At 38.5% G+C, this 22827-nt stretch overlaps 1 protein-coding gene across 1 annotated transcript in view; it reads left to right on the forward strand.

Annotated features, from left to right (window-relative positions):
• ltn1 (listerin E3 ubiquitin protein ligase 1) overlaps positions 1 to 22827 on the forward strand; it is a 284812-nt gene that overhangs the window by 191121 nt on the left and 70864 nt on the right. The window contains exon 20 of the mRNA XM_051925735.1: positions 5708 to 5843. Within this exon, the coding sequence (XP_051781695.1) occupies positions 5708 to 5843 (136 nt within the window). The remainder of the gene's footprint in view (positions 1 to 5707; positions 5844 to 22827) is intronic.

Below are 22827 nucleotides of genomic sequence, written 5' to 3' on the forward strand. Positions count from 1 at the left end.
AACTTGTAGGGAAAAATAAAAATGAAAAAAATCTTGGGGGGGGGGGGGGGGGGGGGGAAGGGAGCAGTTCAGAGAGCGAACCCCTTCCAGGTAGGTTGGGTGTACAATGGGTGTCATGAAATGCGGTAAAAAGAGTACACTAAACAGAACAAAATGGATCCTTTTCAAAGAACTAGACGACCCATTTATCATTGCCACCTCAGCAATACAATACAGTAATACCAAGTACTTTGTTCTTGCACAGTGCTCCTCACCAAGTACAGGCACCGCAACAACCCTGAAGGCAAAGTGCAAGAACAGATTATACCAATTACTAGATGCAGAACTATCACATATAAGGATACAGATTTGTTCAAATGTATCAAAAAACAAAGTACAAACTAATTAACATAAATGAAAAACAATATCTGACTTGTCAGTTAATTGTAGAACTACTGCCAGATTATAGAAATGGAATCATAAAAAGCCACACACGGAGTCTTGAAGAACTTGGCTAATAAGCTACCTCCCCCATTGGCCATTCTACAGCTGAGTCAGTGCTGGGCAGCCCAGTCTGATGAAAGGACCCTTCTACCCAATGATTCCAGTGCTCTGTTATCTAAGATTCCTTTTCCATTGACAGACAAACAGCTTGGCAATAGAGCTGTGACACATAAGGATACCAAGACAGACTAGGTGAGGGTTAGTAACAGTTTATAAATATTATATTACTTAAATTTTAGTACTAATGACTAACAACAGAGACACAGTCTGCACAGCTAATCAGCAGCTCTAGTTAGGGTATGATAAACTGAAGTTGTGAGTCTTCAGGCTGGATTTAAAAACTGAAGGAGAAACCTCTTACAGTAGCAGGCAGATTATTCTACAGCTTTGGGGCGGACGCATGTAACTAAAAGCTCAACCTCGCCCTGTTAATGTAATAAATCTTGTAATAATTAATAGCCCAGCATCTTGAGATCTTGATGTGCACTCTGGTTTGCAAGTAATAACTTCATATAAGTAAGTAGGGCCTTGGACAATTAAGGCTTTATATGTTAAAAGGAGTTTTTTCGAAATCTACCCTAAACTTAGCTAGGAACTGGTGTAAGCACTTAGAAACTGGTGTTATGTGTTGATACTTTCTTGTTCTTGTGATAATTCTTGCAACAGTGTTTTGAATAAACTGAAAGCTGTATAAAGAATGACTTGAACAGCCAGTGAACAATGCATTGCAGTAATCAATCCTACTAGAAATAAATGCATGAATCAATCTCTGTTTCCTGCATATTTATAAAACACTTTATTTTTCTAAACTTTTTAAGATGATAAAAAACATTTCTTATATAATTTTGTAAAATGTTCCTTAACCCATATGCTATTGTCAAAGGTAATGCCTAGATAGCAGGCTGATTCAGTAAAACCAATGCAGATTCCAGTTGAATTAAATAATGACAAAATATTATTGCAATCAGCATCATTCCCTCCAAGAATTAGTATTTCTGTTTTATCTGTGTTCAAAGAGAAGTAGTTCTCATTCATTCACAAATCACTACCACATCACATTGAGGACAACATCAGAGAAACAGTTACGGTCCAAGTACTGAACCCTGTGGAACACCGTATCTCACCCATTTCTGTACGTACTGGAATCAATTTGACAATGCCTATGAGCCAAAAGTAATTTTCCAGCCTATGTGGTAAAATAGAATGAATGGTGTCAAATGCTGCACTTAAATTTAACAATATAATTCCAATGGAATTTCCTTTATCAGAGGATATTAGAATGTCGGTTACAACACTTGTTAGTGCCGTTTTTGTTATATGACCAATATGGAACCCAGAATGGAATTTCTCAAATAAATTATGTGTAAGGTAGAACTGAAGCTGATTTGCAACTAGTTTATCAAGTATTTTAGAGAGAAAAGGTAAACTTGAAATGGGTCTCTAATTATTAAGTATATGTGGGTCTAAGTCTGACATCCATCCATCCATCCATCCATCCATTTTCCAACCCGCTGAATCCGAACACAGGGTCACGGTGGTCTGCTGGAGCCAATCTCAGCCAACACAGGGCACAAGGCAGGAACCAATCCCGGGCAGGGTGCCAACCCACCGCAGGACACACACAAACACACCCCACACACCAAGCACACACTAGGGCCAATTTAGAATTCGCCAATCCACCTAACCTGCATGTCTTTGGACTGTGGGAGGAAACCGGAGCGCCCGAAGGAAACCCACGCAGACACGGGGAGAACATGCAAACTCTGCGCAGGGAGGACCCGGGAAGCGAACCCAGGTCCCCAGATCTCCCAACTGCGAGGCAGCAGCGCTACCTGCTGCGCCACCGTGCCGCCCCTAAGTCTGACATTTTAATCAATAATTTTATAACTGATACTTCTAGTACATCAGGAACTACGCTATTCAGTAGTTCAGCTATTGATAATGCTAAGAATAGCTGCTTCTAAAACATCCATTGTGCTCTTTACTAATTTTGTTGGCACTGGGTGTATGGAACAAGTAGAAAGCTTAATTTTAGAAAATAAAGTTAAGACTTCCTGTTCTATTACAAGATTAAACTTTCCAAAGTAGTGTATACAAAGAAAGACAGTGTTTGCCAAGCTTGTATTAAGTTTGCAATGTGATGCTGAGATCTGGGGTCTTACATTTTTGATTTTCTCATTAAAGTTGTTAATAAATTCTGTACTGATAATGTCTGTTAATATTTTGAACATAGTTCTAAATTTACATTTGTTAAATTAGCCACTGGTCTAAGCTGTACACAAAGATTGTTATTGTTGTTATCTATTATTTTAGCATAGTAGTCCAAGTGGGCTTTAAAGAGATCTTTGTATTTTTTAGCACTCTGTGTCCATGCAGTTTGAAAGACCTGCAGCATTTTTGCTCTCCTTCCACATTCCAGTTTTTGACACTCTTAAGAGTTTGAGTACTATTATTAAACTAGGGTGAGTTTCTATGTACTGCAAGGGGAGCTACGGTATCCAGAGTCTCTTTCAAGGTCACATTAGATAGATAGATAGATAGATAGATAGATAGATAGATAGATAGATAGATACGGGAAGAGCCAAATAAAATGCAATTAATTAGTGTTCAGAAATAATTTAATGGAGTAAGTTATAATTAGATCTAGTGAATGGTAAAGAATATGGAATGGACTGTTGACAATGTGACTACTGAGTTTAAATAAATAAATAAACAAATTTAAGCAAATAAGTAAAACATTTGCCGCAAGTGTCAGTTTCCACATCAGTGTTTACATTGAAATCCTCCATCAACACTACACGATCATAATTTATGGCTAAAACAGTTAAAATGCTGCCAAATTCAATAATGATCAATAAAAATGACCCTGGTGGTCTGTAGAGTTGCACAACAATTGTGCTGGAATCTGTGTTAATACAGTGGAACCTCTAGATACGAGTTTAATTCGTTCCAGCACTGAGCTTGTATAGCGAATTTCTCGTATCTAGAACAAACTTCCCCATTAAAAATAATTGAAATCCAGTTAATCCGTTCCGCACCCCAAATATATTAACATAAAAATCAATTTTCCTAACAAATAACACTGATAAATTATATATACTGTAGTCTACCTTTAATAAATAACACTGGTAAATAATATAACTGATTATTAAAAGAATCAAAACAGGTGTCCAAAGTGCAGTAGAGCATTCAATAAATCTTTAAATAAATAATCCTTAAAACAGTTGTGAGTGGAGGTTTAAAATACACAAGAATAACAATCCTTTAACACAAGGTTAAAACGTCAAAAGGATGCAGTCTTTATAAAACAGATGACAATCCCCGGTGCTGCTTCTCTGTTAGCGTCTCACCTGCGGGCTCTGCAACAGGCGAGACACTCTTAATGCAGCTGACCTTCTCTACACCGTCCTGCTTCAGCTGTTTGGCTCGCCTGTTCAGCTACACGCGAGCCTGCACACACACACACACACACACACACTCTCTCTCTCTCTCTCTCTCTCTCTCTCTGTCTCTCTCTCTCTCCTTTTACTTCTTCTCCCCCTTAACCGGCTCGCGCTTCTCTATATATGCGGGGAGGACATGGCAGCTGCAGCCCATCAGCCACAGGAACAATCATGGATGTGAGCAGTTTCCCACCTGTGCACTTAAGTGAGAAACGCAGACACCGCAGATCGCGGCTCGCAACTGCTACCACGCCCCCTCGCTAAGCCGCGAGCTATACCCACAGCGTGACTCGTTACGCGAGCCAATGCTCGCATTTAGATCTGAATTTTTCGCTCATACTTTCCTCGTATTTTGAATTTCTCGTATACAGAGGTGATCGTATCTCGAGGTTCCACTGTATTTAAAAGAAGTGCCTCAAAAGATGTAAATTCAACTGCATTATTTAAGCGGTTTATATATTGTTACAATGAATTTTCCGAGGACCTGCTCAACTAGTATCTCTAGATTTTTCAAGGAATGTGTATCCTTTTGGTGATATCTCAGCAAAGGGAATAGTGTCAGACTTACCAGTCCAGGTTTCAGAGTCTATACTTAAAATAATAATATTTACAAAAACATCTTTATTTCAAAGACAGCAAATTTTTAATAAGCAGCATTTTAAACGGCAAAATATTTACAAAAACATCTTTATTTCAAAGACAGCAAATTTTTAATAAGCAGCATTTTAAACGGCAAAGATGTTTCTGAAATGGCAATATATTTTTTTTTGTTTTAATTTGAAAACAGGTGCCCCTAATATGGTTTTATCTCTTAGACTAAATTATGCTTCTTATTTTTTGGTTATTTCAATAATTTTAAGTTTGCATCAAGATTAAATTTATAAGATGCCCTGCAACAGGGCTTCCGGGTAGCAGCTACAGGATAGAAAGAGGTACGATAAACAACAGCCTGTGATTTAAGACAAGACTGTGACCTGGATGGTGGTCTGGCAAGTTTTGTGACATATTTTGTGATTTTAAAAAAATCTCTCCTTTTTCCCAAAAAATATCCCAATTGTTTACAAAGGCTTTGCTTTTATTTGCACACCAGGTTACTAGCCAGCTATGTAGAGAACACAATCTGCTATAAATCATACATCTCCTCTATATAATCTTGGTAATGGGTCAGGCACAATTCGGTTCCAACATTTTCTTTTTGCCGTGGTGCATAGAGATACGAAGTTCCCCTTTAATACCTCAAATTTCTGTAAATAAATATTATTAGTGGCGACATGCAGCAAAAAGTTAAATTCTCCGTCTTTGTCCAGAATGTCCAATGTAGGCTATATTTCAGATAACCTTCGCCCCTGTGAGGCATTTAACATTAACTACTGAATTAAAATAGTTTGGAATTCTGACATTCTATGCTATGGAGTCGGAAATTATGAGCACTTTATTTGTTTCAGGCTCCACAGGCACGCTGAGAATCTGTTTTGGGCCCAAAATGGTGACCAGGATGCTGAGGGGACTACATTTTAACTTTTGAGGCACAGTCTTAGCTGTCACCCTGTGGCTAAATTGGTACTGCTGAATTTTGCCATGCACTGACTATGGTGGGACCTGGAGAGATAGAATTGAATTAAATGTTCCTTTAAAATAAAAAAAATATTTTTAGTATTTAGTGAACCAGTTGTAATAAAAATTAACCAAATTTGTTGTTAATAAGACTAACAATCACTTGTCTTGAACTTACAAATTGTCCATGTTTTTATTAAGCTTAAGATTTTTTTTTTTGTTTGTAGGAGGATGTGGCCACCTTGCTATTATCCGTTACTGTTTAAATGGTGATGCTTCTGGAGATCAAGAACTGCAAAGTGTCATTCTGCATATCATTACAGAATGGAGGGAGACTAATGAGCATTTGTTCCTTTTCAATACGTAAGTGAGCATTATTATATATCAATTGATGAACATTAAAACTAAAATTAATATCATATATACTGAGAGCAAAATGGTTTTGTATTTGTTCTAGTGTCCAGGATTCTAATTCTTCTCCCAGTTACTCTCTGTTTTCTAGTGTGTGTGGTTTTTTTTTTTAATCTTTGACATTACCTCATTTCACTGATATGACTTGGAGTGTATGCATGAGTGAACCCCATGTGTTCCTGCCTTGCATTTATTGCTGCTGGAATAAGCTCCAACCCCATGTCCCTTTTTGGTCAATGTCAGTGTTTTCACATGGGTTTCTTGAGGATGCTTGAATTTCCTTCTTTAGTCTAAACATTGTCCTGATATACAGTAAGTAAATTGAAGGTTATAGAAAGGACATTTAAGCCTGTAGTGATATTCTTGTGTTTTTTTCAAATACAACTTCTCCATAACTCAATATTCTGTTTTTTTTCCAACATTTCGGTGTTTTTAAACCTCATCTACTGTCACTTTGTCTCCGGTAACAAATGTGCTTGCCGTGTTTTTTTGATCTTTGAATAGTAAAGTAATTAAGATAAGAGAAGTGATTAATATCTAGAAATGTTTGATATATTTTTATTTTCAAAAAAATACTTATTAGATAAAGAAAAGTCTTGACCCATTGGCATTTATGAGCTCCAATCATGTCACTTATTTACACCAGCTGGTTGTGCCCCCATTTGCTCACTGTAACATGCCAGAGTGAAAAAATCTAACGGAGCACTGTCTTTTTCATTTAGGTGCATTTACATAACACATTTAAATATATTTTAATTTTCACCAATCAGCATATAGATAAATGGTATATTCCAGAAATAGCCCTAATGTCATTAAGCATTATGTAAAGTCCCAGACTTGTTAAACTGTCCTGTGCAAATATTTGGTCATAACAAACGAGACTTCTTATATGTAAACTGTTATCAGAGAGCAAAAGTTAACCCTTTCAGGTAAAATTCCATTAGAACAAACTCCATTGTAACAAAATATTAGTTTTTAACAGATTTATTTTTTTTGATCCTGGCCAATTTCTTGTAGAACTAATGTTAAAGAAAACCCCTTTACAGCAAAGTTAATTTTATCTACAAAATACTCTTGTGCAGCGGAGCAGAGCTCCAGAACTTTTACTGCAGAGTGGAGACATTGTGTACAGATCCAAGGATCAAAACAACCATAAAGTTATATTCAACTTCATCTGTACTTGGAGTTTTGGAGGTCTGCTGCAGCCAGGACATCAACCAGATTGAGGATTATTTTTCGGCTTGCCGTCTAGCAAAAGTGCTGACTGCTGAGCTTCACTTATTTATGCTACTCGACCACTTTCCAATGTGTTTCATGAATTTGCCAAAATTTTACCCAGTGAACACCTGCACACCATAATCTTAAAAAAAATACTTAAATTCCTCTTTGAAGTTTGTTCACACCAATGTATGCATCCAAAGGTCCTTATTTGTGAATGTCACATTTATTTCCTTAATTTTTTTATCATTAAAAGAACAAATGGCAGTTAGAGAGAGCCGGTCAATTCATAAGGCAACCTAGAGGGATGCCAAGGACGCTGTTTATAAACGTTAAGTGGCCAACACTCATGTTATAGTACTAATGATAAAATGTTGATGTTAAGTGTATAATGTATGTTTTTATTATATAATAGTAATAATAATAGCAGCTCCCTACTCAAAACGGTAAATACAGGAAGGACCCGGGATCAAACCCGCAACCTCTTGACTATGAGACTGCAGTTCTTACCTCTGCACCAACCAAGCGGACATGTCTGCCTCGAACTCTAACCCAATTTCTTTTTCTTCGTTTATATTTTTGAATAAAAGTGCCCTTGCTTTATTATATCTTTTATGAAAGTGTTTATTTCATATTTGGACTTTATACACTTAACGTCAACATTTTGTCATCAGTACTATAACTGGATAAAATTTTTGGTTTTATTTATGTGTTCAACATTTCTTGCCTCACATTCCCTGTCATCCTACATTTGCCCATATTGTTGCAGACACAGAACATACATGAAATGTATGCATTCCAAATAATGATATATTATTTACCCTTTACAATTACAAAAATTTACAACAGGTATTACAAACTCAAATCAAATGTATGTTATTATTTAATAGTAATAATAGCAGCTCACTACTCAAAATGGAAAATGCGGAGAAGACCCGGGGTCGAACCCGCAACCTCTTGATTTAGAGGCAGTTGTTCTTACCTGTAACCCACCCATGCAATTGATAAATGGACTTTAGTTTTTTACATACTGACAGCAAAATGTAAATTGAATAATTTCTTTATTCTTTAGATATATTCTTGAATAAAGGTGCACTTGTTTTGTTATTCCTTTTGTGAAAGTGTTTATTTGATAGTTGGATTTCCTACATTTACCCAGATCGTTGTAGACACGGAACACATGTATTCCAAATAAAAATATACAGGGTGAGTCAAAATTATGTTAACATTTGAATGGCGGAAACAATTTATTCACAAAACATACTTCAGATGTGCAAGATGATTTACAGGAATGTCTCAACCTTTTCGCCATCATGTTCAACATATGTACCATATGTGGCACAAAAATTGTGTACAAGTATATACATAGCAGTACCGTTAGTGTTAACATAATTTTGACCCTGTATTACTTACCCTATACAACTCCAGGAACCTAACACCTAGAAAAACAGACTTGAGCTGGGAGAACTTCAGCTGCTGGGAGGATGGGATAAAAGGCTTCTTGCTGCTTTTGCGGATTGTACATTTGCTAAGCAAAGACACTGATGGAGAGGTGCAAAGGAATTTAAGGTGGCCCAGGATTACGACTTTTTTTGCAGGATTCAGGGATTCTAGTGTTAAGCAACTCCCCACTGGCAAGGCCTGTGGGTAGATAAGATCCATATTACTAACCGAGAATAAACCGGATATGGACGCAAGTACACCGCGATGGGACCATGAGACATAGTGCGCAGGCGCGTACAGCACGCGTCTCATAAACCGCAAGCGAAGTGTGATCCACCGCGAATGAAGGAGTCACGGCCCAAAAACGAAAGAGCTTAACTAACGTAAATAAGACATGAAGCTACAACGCGCCCATAGCTAACGACTAACGACACAGCCACACAAAAAAGAGAATTCTGCGCTGCACCCCAGAGTCAAACGGAGGAGGCTACGGAGGCCCCACAAGTCCACAAAGATAGTACGGAAGGCACGGGAAAGTACAACAGGCGCAGGCACCTACAACGGGTCCGGGTAATAAGAATAAACGAACTCTCCGTATTAAACGTACGGCATCCTCACAAGTCCAAACCATGTGTCACGGCTCAAAAACGAAAGAGCTCAACTAACGAAGTAGTCACGGCTTAAAAATGAAATAGCTCAACTAACGTCACACAGAAAAGAGGATTCTGCACTGCACCCCAGAGTCAAACGGAAGACACTACGGGTTCCGCAAACGTCCACAACGATAATACGGAAGGCGCGAGAAAGTACGAAAGGCACAGGCGCCTACAACGTGCTTTTGAACTAAACGTCCACACTACACAGCATGGTCCGGTTAATAAGAATAAACGAACTCTCCATATTAAACATACGCCATCCTCACACGTCCAAACCATATAGCATATGTGAATCACATTACAGTGATGCATTAACAAATACAATGAACATAGATGCCTACAACGCGCGTCTGAAACTGCGGAAGCAAAGCAGGCACGGGTTCAAAATGAAAGACCACAACTGACGGAGATAGCCTGGATAAAAAAAATGAACGCAGGCGCCTACAACGTGCTTCTCAAACAACGCAACCAAAGGAGTCACGGCTCCAAAATGAAACATCTCAACTAACGGACATACAGAAGCGAGCCCGCCTGAATACAATGAATGAACGTAGGCGCCTACAACGCGCCTCTCAAACAGCAGAGTCAATAGCTAAACGGCAAAGAAAGGAACGACAAACGGCCGCTAAACAATTCTGCCAATTAGCTGACAACGCATTCTGTAATGAGTCCACTATTAGTGAACATTCATTAGGATTAATGAATGTCATTTGCTGTCATTGTCATTCACTTAACTTCCCTGAAGAAACAACTGGCAATACAACTAATGAGTTTACACATTGTTGTCAAAAGGGTCAGGTTAGACTGCCTCCTTTAAATGAATATCCTGAATATCTACGGAAGCTTCTAACTAACAATGTACCCGAAAGTGAAAACTTTATGGACTGCATTAGATCCTACAATAGTTCATTTTGCTTTTGCATCTACCGGGGGTAAATATCAGGCCACCAGCTGGCAATGGCCCCATATTGCTTTTGCGTATGTGGACAAATATTACATCGGATTGGAACAGTGCACCCTGAACCAAATCACGAACGCAAATATGCACAAATCTACGTGTTAGATCCAGATGACGCAATCTATCAACGAATGAACCTTCCAGAAAAAAAGCAATGCACAGAGCTGATAATGAGAAACGTTGCTGAACTCATAAACAATCACCCATTAGCTAAGTCTATAAAACTGCTACATGAGGTTGAAAGAGAGGCCAATACAAAAGCAGAAGCAGAAGGTGTAGCGCCAACTACAATTGCTTTAGTGTTAATAAAGGACAAAGAACAGAATCCAAGACGATACAATCTTCCCATCGTTAATGAGGTTGCAATTGTCTTTCAAAGTAAAGATGGATGAGCTTCCATTTGACCGCGATATTGTCCTGCATTTACGTCCTGATGGTACCAACAAACCTATCTTCCAACGCATTGACATTTGTTTTCCAAAACTTGATACTTTGACATACCCCATTTTGTTTCCAACTGGGGGTGAAGCCCCCTAGTCTGCACAGAAATGCTAAAGGCTCTGTATGTTGTTGGATGTCATGGTTGACATGCCTTTTAAGCATTTTGTGGTTGTCTGGAGTAGTGCCACTGGAGTAGCAGACTGGGGAGGTGATCTCCATTTTTAAAAATGGTCCTGGAGTGTTTGTTCTAGCAGGATTCATAGTGTTGAAGAAGACAAAGATTTTAATCTACCAGTAGATCTACTTTTCAACCCTCTTCTATGGTCATGAGCTTTGAGTATAGTGACTGAAAGGATGAGATCTCAGTACAAGTAGCCAAATTAAGCTTTCTCTACAGGGTGGCTGGAGTCTCCCTTAGATACATGGTAAGAAGCACAGATATCTGGGATAGGCTAGGAGTAGAGCCTCTGAACTTCTGCACTGAGAAGAGTCCGTTGGGGTGCTTTGGGCATCTGATATGGATTCCATCCTGACGCCTCCCTCTGGAGGTATTATGGGCATGAGGAGCTGGTAGGAGACATGAGGGAAGACTCGGGGCTCACTGGGAAGGTTGTATCTCCCAGGTGGCATGGAGTCTCACATTATGAGTTAGCAAATGTGGCTGGGGAAAGGGATGTATGGGCCTTACTGCTAAGAATGTTGCCCTTGTGACCCAGTCCCAGATAAGCAGTGGAAATTAATCAATAAATGTAAATGCACCAAAATGAAAACAGAGTGCTGTTTTAGATTTCTTCAGTTCACCATATTGCATTGAACAAAGCATGTTGGGACTCCACCAGTTTGTGTAAATAAAAGAAGCCAATGTTTGGACTTCACATATAACATTTGGGACTCTTCTTTATGTAAGGTTTTTCTGCAATTACCTAATGACCTTACACTAAAATTATTTTCTTAAATAACCTTTATCTTTTATTGCAGTTCTATAGTGAACATCATTCTAAGGCACTTCATAACTACAGTTCAAGTACATAATGGCCTTTTATAAATTTTCTTTACAGTTGGAAATCAGTGACTTGCTTAGGGTCAGAGGTGGATATTGGAGGCTTAGAATACAATTTGTTAAACACTATACATAATTCCCACACACACCACATAACTACAGTGTTGTTCTTGAAAGGCTGTAACAAAATTATTTTAATCAATTTTAAATATGAAACTGGAACTTTATTTTAGTGTGAAAAATTGAAAAAGTAAACTTGGAACTTAATTGTATTTTTCGATTTTCCAGAAACTACATATTCTTAAAAAAACTTATTAATGCCTTTCCTCCAGACTGTGCTCTGTGATCAAAGGATGTGCATCAAGGATACATGTTGTCTTAAAAATTTAACATTAAATAAAATGACTGATAGAGGCAGAGGGTATTAGCTAAAGTATCCACAGAATCTTGAATAAACTATAGTACTTACTGGTATTAGAGATGTCACACTAGTTTCAACATTTTTATTAATGCTCAAGACTAAATATATTAACACAATATATTTCTTTTAGAAAGGCTGTTGAGGCTGCATGTATTGCTTTTTTTAATAATTTATACATAAGATGCCCATGTTCCCCACAGCTAGCATCACCTTCTTGAACCTAGATTATCAATAGTCCTGACTGAGGATGGGCCAGGGTGAGGGAGTAAACAAGAGACACACTTATTTGTCCACAGAATAACACTTTATTCAGAAGTTGAAGAATATAAAGTGCATTCCTAAAGGTGCAAAATTTGCCTATCCTAAAAATAATAGTTCAATAAATAAATGATCAATAAAACTATGCTGTAAAAAAACAAATCCATGTCCCATGTTGTTTAAAATATGTATAATAAAAGTAAAATTGAAAGCAAACAGGTAAAATCAACAGTATTCCTTCCTTCTCTTCGTCTGTCCTTGTCATGACCCAGAAGAATCGCTCAAGCACAGCCCACTGCATCCCCATTCATCTTCCATCAGAGCCACTAGCCACAGATACTGGAGCTTCAATCTCTGTCATTCATCGTAGCTCCTGGGGTGCCATGTCCTCTTCCAAAGGTGACTACGTTGGAACCCCATCCTTCCAACAACAACTATTTATTTCTTGAATAGTCAAAGTCACACAACACAGTGGTCTTTAACAGGGCTTGTTTTTAGAGAGGCCCCCAGCCTTGACTCCCTAAGAAGACAAGAAAAGACTCCCAAAAGAACTTGAAGGGAAAAATTTATGAAATCTTAGGAAAGGCAATTCAGAGAGAAACCCCTTTCCAGGTTGGCTGGGTGTGTAGTGGGTCTCAAAAAATGGGGTAAATACAATATACAAAACAGAACACAAGTAATTCTCTACACAAAGCTAGATGGCCAATCTATCATTGCCAACTCTGAAATAAAATACTGTAGTATAAATTACTTTGTTCTTGCATGGCGCCACAATAACTCTCAAGGCAAAATGCAACAATAGATTATACCACTCACTAAATGCAGAATTATCCTATATAAGGATACAGATTTGTTCACATATATCAAAAACAAAATAGAAACTAATTAACAAAACTAACATAAATGAAAAGAATAATATCTGTCCATTTGCTAAATATAGAACCACTACCAGATTGTAAACAAGGAGTCAGACGAGAGCCGTACACAGTCAGAATCCTGGAGACCTTGGCCATCAAGCCGCCTCCACACTATTGGCCATTTTAGAGGTGAGTCAGTGCTGGGTTGTCCAGTCTGATGAAAGGACACTGCTACCCAATGATTCCAGTTCTCCTTTATTTAAGATGACTTTTCCATAGGCAGGCAAACATCTTTTCAATAGAGCAGTGGCACCAATTGCCACATGAGGATACCAAGAAGAGAATCAGACAAGGAGACGTTTAGTAACAGTTGATAAATATATTACTCGTAGTTTAGTACTAATGACTAACAACAGAGATGCAGTATACATAATAATCAGCAGCTTAAAAAGATATGTTAGACTAACGCAGTGAGTCTTCCGCCTGGATCTAAAACCTGAGACTGAAAAGACACCTCTTGTAGTAGCAGACAGTCCATTCTACATCTTCAGGGCCCTGTAAGTAAAACCTTGACCTCTCACTGTTATTTTAATAATCTTGGGAATTATAAACTGGCCGTCATCCTGAGATTTTAATGTGTGCTCTTATTTTTAGGTAAACATAATTTCATATAATGTTTGCTTATTTGTTAAATTCAGTAGGATTTTGTCAGATTGTCAAAGGCCCAACTCGTTATCATAACCACACATTAGATTTAATTATAACTTACAAAGTTGAAATTCAAAATTTAAATATTACTCCATTACATGGTTATTTCTGATCACTACTTAATTACATTTGATTTAGTCCTGCCCTTGCCAACACACTCAGATTAAAACAAAAAGAGTGTGACATCTAGATTGTAATTTTGCGTCAAAATTTCTAGATACTTTGAGTAAGTCGAATGTAATTGTGGAAAGCCATTTAGATCAGTTAACATCAAATGTAAACGTGGAAAACAATTTAGATCAGCTAACATCACATTATAATGTGATCTTGAGAGATGCTGTGGATGCAGTGGCTCCCCTTAAAACAATAGTGATCAAAGCACAAAGAAACTCTCCCTGGTTTAATGAAAACACTTGAGCTCTTAAATTAGAGTGTCAAAAACTGGAGCGCAGATGGAGAACAACAAAGCCATATGTTTTTCAAATTGCATGAACAGAGAGTGTTAAAAAATATAAAAAAGCTGTCTTTAAAGCTCGCTCAGAATACGTTCTACAATAATAGATATCAATAATAAAAATCCTTGGTTACTGTTTAGAACAGTTGCTAAATTAACAAATGGGAATTCTGATCTACAGTGCAAAATACCAACTGATATTAGCTGTACAGACTTTATGAACTTCTTCAATGAGAAAATAAAAATATAAGATCCCAGATCTCAGCATCACAGTACAAACCGCATAGCAGACACAGCTTCACATTGCATTCAGCACTTTAGTAATTTTAATCCTGTAACTGAGCAGGAAGTCTTAACTTTAAATTTCTAAAATGAAACCCACTACTTGTTCCTAGATCCAGTGCCAACAACACTAGTAAAAAGTGCAATGGATGTTCTTGCAGCGCGTATTCTAAACATTATCAATAGTTCATTATTGCATGGCACAGTACCTGATGCACTAAAAGTGTCAGTCATTAACCATTACTTAAAAAGTCAGACCTAGACCCACACATACTAAATAATTATAGGCCTATTTCAAATTTTTCCTTCATCCATCCATCCATTCTCTTCTGCTTATCCGAGGTCGGGTCGCGGGGGTAGCAGCTTGAGCAGAGATGCCCAGACTTCCCTCTCCCGAGGCGTTCCCAGGCCAGCCGGGAGACACAGTCCCTCCAGCGTCTCCTGGGTCTTCCCCGGGGCTTCCTCCCGGTTGGACGTACCCGGAACACCTCACCAGGAGGCGTCCAGGAGGCATCCTAATCAGATGCCCGAGCCACCTCATCTGACTCCTCTTGATGCGGAGGAGCAGCGGCTCTACTCTGAGCCCCCTCCCGGATGACTGAGCTTCTCACCCTATCTTTAAGGGGAGAGCCCAGACACCGTGCAGAGGAAACTCATTTCAGACCGCTTGTATTCGCGATCTCGTTCTTTTGGTCACTACCCATAGCTCATGACCATAGGTGAGGGTAGGAACATAGATTGACTGGTAAAATTGAGAGCTTTGCCTTATGGCTCAGCTCCTTTTTCACCACGACAGACCGATGCAGAGCCCGCATCACTGCGGACACCGCACCGATCTGCCTGTCGATCTCACGCTCCATTCTTCCCTCACTCGTGAACAAGACCCCCAAGATACTTGAACTCCTCCACTTGAGGCAGGATCTCGCTCCCAACCCTGAGAGGGCACTCCACCCTTTTCCGGCTGAGGACCATGGTCTCGGATTTAGAGGTGCTGATTCCCATCCCAGCCGCTTCACACTCAGCTGCGAACCGATCCAAAGAGAGCTGAAGATCACGGCCTGATGAAGCAAACAGGACAACATCATCTGCAAAAAGCAGTGACCCAAATTTATCCTTTCTCTCTAAAATACTAGAAAAAGTAGTCGCCAATCAGCTTCAGTCACACCTAATGCATTACAATTTATTTGAGAAATTCCAGTCTGGTTTTCGCACTGCTCATTGTACAGAAACTGCACTAACACGGGTTGTAAACGACATTCTAATATCCTCTGATGAAGGAAACTCCACTGTAATTAGCTTGTTAGACTTAAGCACAGCATTTGACATCATTGACCATTCTATTTTACTGCACAGGCTAGAAAATGATGTTGGTCTTACAGGCACTGTGCTCACTTGGTTTAGTTCTTCTTTATCAAATCGATTCCAATATGTACAGAAATGTACTGACAGTACTCCATCATTATACACAGAAGTTCAATATGGTGTCCTGCAGGGCTCAGTACTGGGACCTTTGCTGTTTTCAATTTACATGCTTCCACTTGGATCTTTCATTAGGAAACATAATGTTAATTTTCACTCATATGCAGATGACACCCAGTTATACATTTCATTTAGATCAAGTGAGGTTTCTCCAGTGTTTTCTTTAATTAGTTATGTTAGTAAATTAAAGGTGTGGATGGATGATAACTACTTGTCATTAAACACAGTTAAAACAAGAGATGTTAATTGTTGGAGGGAATGATGCTGATCACAACAATATTTTGTCATCATTTAACTCAGTTGGAATCACCATTAATTTTATTGAATCAGCCCACAATCTAGGAGTTATCTTTTTTTTTTTATTATTATTATTATTGATTTTATTGAAATCACACAACATTCCATACAAATAGATCAATTTTACAAGAATAGGATTGAAAACAAATCAACCCCCACCCCTGAGAAAGAGAGCATGTGCAGCAGAATAAAACTTAAACCTAGTAAAAATAAGTACATAGATAAATTAATAAGTGAATATAGATAAATGGAGAAGAAAGAGAAAATGGGGATAGAATCTGCTTCCTCAGTGCTTTAAAAGCTTCTTCTAGAATGTTATTGATTAGATCCTGCCAGGTTTTGAAAAATTTCTGCACAGATCCACTAAGTAAGAATGTTATTTTTTTCCAATTTCAAATAATATATAACATCAGTTGCCCACTGACTTAAAAGGGGAGAGTTAGGATTCTTCCAGTTTAGCAAGATAAGTCTGCGTGCTGTGGTCGCTAAAAGTTGGGAACAACAAGGAAATGGACACCAATATATAAAATTAAAAGCAATTTCTTTATTCTTGGTGAATTAGAGAGACTGCCAAACCCCACCTCCCCCTCCCCATAAAAAAAAAAAAAACCCTCAGCTAACAGCCACTGATTTGGGTTCAGGCAGACTACTGTAAAAGAAAAACTTTCTCTCTTTTATCCCCTAGCTTGTTTATTAGCCAAAGAGAGAACAGAAAAAAAACATAACAGTTCATTTTCAGGTAATACACAGATTACTGCCTACATCTTAATTTATGACATACAGGAGTATACCATAACAAAGAACCACCAGGCGCTCGCATTTTCTAAGGAATGTGCCCTTCTCAGTAGGCACACACAAACCCAATTTAAGCAGTTTCTTATTCCCCATTACATTAGTTATAAAGAGATTACATTCTTATAACTTTAATATCTTCATTAGATTATATTTGTTTGATTAGATTAATAATCCTTATTTATTAATTCATAAATGACATTTTTGTCTTATATTTTTAGAAATAAAAATCATATAGCTCTCTGCAGCATGATTAATACAAAATACAGTCCTTGAGTTAAATACTTATAATCATCTGCGGTGGGCTGGTGCCCTCCCCGGGGTTTGTTTCCTGTCCTGCTCCCTGTGGTGGCTGGGATTGGCGCCAGCAGACCCCTGTGACCCTGTAGTTAGGATATAGCAGGTTGGATAATGGATAGATGGATGGATACAGTTAATGTTTTCTCTTCCTCAGTGCCAGCAGTGTAGTAAAGGCAATCACAGTTTGTTTGTCCTTCTCCACTTTAAGCCCATCTGGAAGTACACCAAACACTACTGTTAATGGGTTAGGAGGGATTGTGACACCAAGGCTGTCTGAAAGGCATTTAAAAATTTTGGTCCAGAATGATGTTAATTTGGTGCAGGCTCAAAACATGTGACCCAGTGAGGCTGGAACTTGATTAAGGAGCTTTCTAAATAAACAGGATTCTGAGAAATTAATTCACTCATTTATTTCTAGTAGGATTGACTACTGAAATGGGGTGTTCGCTGGATGTTCAAACTGTTCTTTATACAGCCTCCAGTTAATCCAAAATGCTGCTGCAAGAATTATTACAAGAACAAGAAAATACGAACACATAACTCCAGGGGCCTCATGTATAAACGGTTCATACGCACAGAAATGTTGCGTACGAACCTTTCCACACTCAAATCGCGATGTATAAAACCTAAACTTGGCGTAAAGCCACACACATTTCCACGGTAACTCATACCTTGGCGTACGCAATTTCTCCGCTCGGTTTTGCAGACTGGCGGCACCCAGCGTCAGAGCAGTGCTACTGTTCCTGTGTGATCACCCTTTCTTTCTTAGATCCACATTCCTGACGCGGCTTTATAAATACACTGAAACTAACTGCATATTGTTTATTAGTGTAATGCATCTGATTGTAGTTAACCTGCAGCAATATAATGGTCCAGGAAATAGCCATAGTATTCCAAATACCATAACTGCTTTAGCGTTGTAACTCTCATTGCATCTTCTTCTTCTTTCAGCTGCTCCCGTTAGGTGTTGCCACAGCAGATCATCTTTTTCCATATTACTGTCACTGCACCACTCAGAGTATTTATATCACTGTATCTGAGTGGGGACTCACAGCAGCAGCTGATCGGAAAGAGAATTATCGGTACAGAGCATGAAGCAGATGCTGCCTGAGCCAAGGCAAAGCGCTTCAGAGACTTCCCTGTACGCACTTCGCGGTTTAGAAAAAGTTTCATCCCAAGAACTATAAACACACTCAATCAGTCCATCAAGTGCTCCTTGTAGAACTGTTTGAACTTATAAGTACAATTACCTCACTGTAAACTTGCACTACAGTTATAATATTGCACAACCTGCGCCACTTTATGAAGCGTGTATTTACATATGATGATATCACTTTTAAGATGAAATGCAGCAAAATATGTTGATTATATTATACAGCTAAAACTTTAACTTCATTTAAATAATCTGTATTGTTAATAATTAAACATGTGAGGACGGTGCCGCTGCGCTAGCTAGTTCAGGGATTGTTCCTGCATTGCGTTGTATTCTTGCGCTGACGCGACACTGGAAAGATAGACGGATAGAATAATTAAACATGTACTACGAAGATATTTCAATGTTCCTTAAAAGTTTTGAAGAATCGGCGTTCTAAGCTTACAGATGGCTTAACGTCTATTACAGAGCTGATTGTGTGGCGATTGGGCATTTGGAGAAAGAAAAGTTAGGACAGGAATTGGAGGTTAGTACGTTTGAAAGAGACAGTACTTCTGTAATAATTTATTTAATCGAAGGTCGCACATGGCGCAGCAAGACTCTTGCGTGAGATATGAACAATCACTGCGCCACCGTATTCCCATGTTTAATAACATGCTTTCATTCCTATCATCATGAAAATATCACGTATACATCTCAGTATTTTAATTATTCAGAGAGCTGTAATATCACGAATGTAATGGATTCTGTGTCCTGTTGGAGAAAGAGAAAGAACGGCAGCACGTAGTGATTCACACACACAGAGCACATAGAAGATCAAATACAGAACAAAGCATTTAACGTGCTACTTGAGAAACTAGTAAAATAAACGATTTTAAGATGAAGTTTATGATGTTCTACTTTAATGGCAAAATAAACTACGTGATTAAAGTGGAAATTTCGAGATTAAAGTTGACATTTCGTGCTTTTTTCCCACTGTGTGCCTATTTGTTTTGTCTGTACCCTAATAAGCTTTCATATGACACTCAGACGGTGGGCTACGACTCGCCTTTTCACGGCGACTTTGATATGTGATTTCTTTTTTATTTCGGGCACTGTGCGACTTTGTGAACTTGGATCTTTCGAGTTTCTCCGACACTCTGTCACTCGATCAACTTTCTTTTGTTGATTATACCACTGTTTATAAACCAACAAATAGTACGTTTTTCCTTTGCCTCCACTTGGTATTCGCTGAAATTCTTATATTTTCCCCTGTGCTTTTCCCATTGTCTTTTCACAGAAGGCTATTTATATTGATTTGCATATTCAAAGAGGCGTAATTCTGAGAGGAGTTGGGGCGGGACAGAAGACGGGTGCACGTATGTTACTTTTCACGCTGATCGGGATTTATGTAGTGGAAGAACGTGAAAGTTTGCGTGCGTACAGATTCCTGCATCTGGATTTTTCTGTGCGTACGCACATTCCCGCTTTTGTGCTTACGCCATGTTATAGTGTGAGTTCTACGCACGGCGTTATACATGAGGCCCCAGGTCTTAAATCCTTACACTGGCTTCTGGTTAAGTTAAGGGCAGATTTCAAAATCCTCCTTTTAACATATAAAGCACTAAATGGCCAAAGTCCGGCTTACTTGTCTGAACTTATCATGACTTACAAACCAGAGCACACATTAAGATCTCAAGATGTCGGTCTGCTTATGATTCCAGGAATTAATAAAATAACGGTGGGAAGTAGAGCTTTTAGTTACAGGGCCCGTAAATCGTAGAATGCTCTGCCTGCTACTACAGTATAAGAGATGCCCCTTCGGTCTCAGCTTTTAAATCCCGGCTGAAGATTCACTACTTCAGTTTAGCATATCCTGACTAGAGCTGCTGATTAACTGTACAGACTGCATCTCTGTTGTTAATCATTAGCACTAAAACATAAGTAACATGATAGTTATAATTTGTCACTAACCCTCACCTATTCTGTTTCTCTTCTCGGTACTCAAATGTGCCATGTCCCACCTGCCAAGTTGTTTTGCCTGCCTAAGGTAAAGTCATCCCTTATGGAGGATCACAGGAATTGTGGGGTAGAGGGGTCCTTTCATTGGATTGGCTGGACCAGCGCTGTTTCAGCTATGGAATGGCCAAATGGGGGAGGCAGCTTGATGGCTGAGGTCTCCAGGACTTTAAACAAATCCAAATCATATTATGTGATATCATCTACTGTTAAATTCTGCTCCTACTTGTAATATTTTTATTTTTATACTGTATTGAGGATTTGTTCTGTTATGTGTATTGTATTGACCCCCTTCTTTTTGACACCCAACCTATCTGGAAAGGGGTCTCTTTTTGAACTTCCTTGCTCAAGGTTTCTTTCATTTTCTCCCTGCAAGGGTTTTTTGGGAGTTTTTCCTTGTCTTCTTAGAGAGTCGAGGCTGGGGGGCTGTCAAGAGGCAGGGGCTGTCAAGAGGCAGGGCCTGTTAAAGCCCATTATGGCACTTTTTGTGTGATTTTGGGCCATACAAAATAATAATGATGTCTTGATTTAAGTATGAGTTGTTCAGTTAAGATGTTGAGCTCTGAATGCAGAGCCTGCCTTTTCTATGAAGCGTCTCACTTGGACACCTGGCATGTTCTTCGTTTATTCTAGTAATTTTGTTGATTAGCTCTGATATCTTCTTGTTTTCCAATTTATTTTTGTGGGAAAGATATGAGATAATCTGTCCTCTTAAGAAGGCCTTCAGGGTTTCCCAGAGTGTTCCTCCGGAAACCTCTGAGGGTATATTTGTCTCTAAAAAAAATTGATTTGCTTGGATATAAATTCTGTACAGTTCTCATCTGCTAATAAAAGTGGATTAAGACGCCATCTGCGAGATGAGTATGTTGGGCATTGTGATTTTAGCTCTAAAATCAAGGGGGCATGGTCAGAAATAACAATAGTGTCATGCTTATAAGATTTAATCATAGGCAAGAAGTTGTTATCTACAAAGAAATAATCAATTCTTGAGTAGCAATGATGCACTGGTGAGCAGATGGAGTATGCTCTTGAGTTTGGATTTAGAAATCTCCAGGGGTCTTATAAGTTGTGGTCAGTTACAAACTGTGTAATTGTCTTTGCGGTGTTGGATGTCATCACCCCTGTGGCAGGAGACCTTTCTAGGTCTGGATTTAAAACACAAAGTCCCCAGCCATTATAATTTTATGAGTGTTCACATTGGGAATGGATGCAAATACATTTTGCACGAATTCTCTATCATCGACATTGGGCTGCATAAATATTTATTTAAACCATTTTACTGTTAAATAAATTACCTATGACAATCACATATCTCCCCTCAGGATCAGATACTACATCTGTTCTTTGTATAAGAATTCCCAAAACTCTAGTTTTCTTTGTAAAGCTGGAATGGAATATTTGGCCAGTCCAGTCTTTGTGCAGCCGAAACCAATTCTTGCTTATTAAGTGGGTCTCTTGTAAAAATACTATTTTAGCGTTTAGACCTGTTAGGTGAGAGAATACTTTGTTTCTCTTTAATTCTTGATTCAGGCCTTTAACATTCCAGCTCACAAAGTTAACTGTCCAGTCTTTGAGACATTGCTTCTGAGCTTTTGTTTTCATTTTTTAGTCTTAACTGAAAATAAGACAGCTTTGATCTTAATTTCCAGTTTTCCTAGGAGTTTTTGCCCTGAAGGCTATTGTTACGTTGGCATTTATAATCACAAGGATTAACACTAGAATTACTAAAACCTACACAAAAAAAAACTCGTAAATCCGTCCCACCTTAAATCCCTTCGCACCTCTCCGTCAGCGTCTTTTGTCTTGTAAATGTGTCGATAAGCAGCAAGCAGCCTGCTATCACATCCCCCACCACCACACAAAGTTTTCTCAGCTTAAGTCTGTTTACCTGCGTGTCAGTTGCTTAGAGTTGTATAGAGTAAATGCTACATCGTTATTTGGAACACATTCATTTCATGTGTGTTCCATGTCTACAACAATCTATGTAAACACATCGTTAAAACAGAAACATTTTTCATGTTTTAGTAATAATTGACAAAATGTAGACATGAAGTGTATAATGTGTGAAGCCTGAAGTCCACATATCAAATAAACACTTTCACAAAAGGTACAAGTATAACAAAACAAGTGCACTTTTATTCAAGAATATAACTGCAGATAAAGAACCTGCATTAGGGTGCGACATTGACACGTCTTAAATGCGACCGTTCTGGTGGCGTAA

The sequence above is a fragment of the Erpetoichthys calabaricus genome, chromosome 4 (assembly GCF_900747795.2).
Source record: "Erpetoichthys calabaricus chromosome 4, fErpCal1.3, whole genome shotgun sequence".
Classification (NCBI taxonomy): domain Eukaryota; kingdom Metazoa; phylum Chordata; class Cladistia; order Polypteriformes; family Polypteridae; genus Erpetoichthys; species Erpetoichthys calabaricus.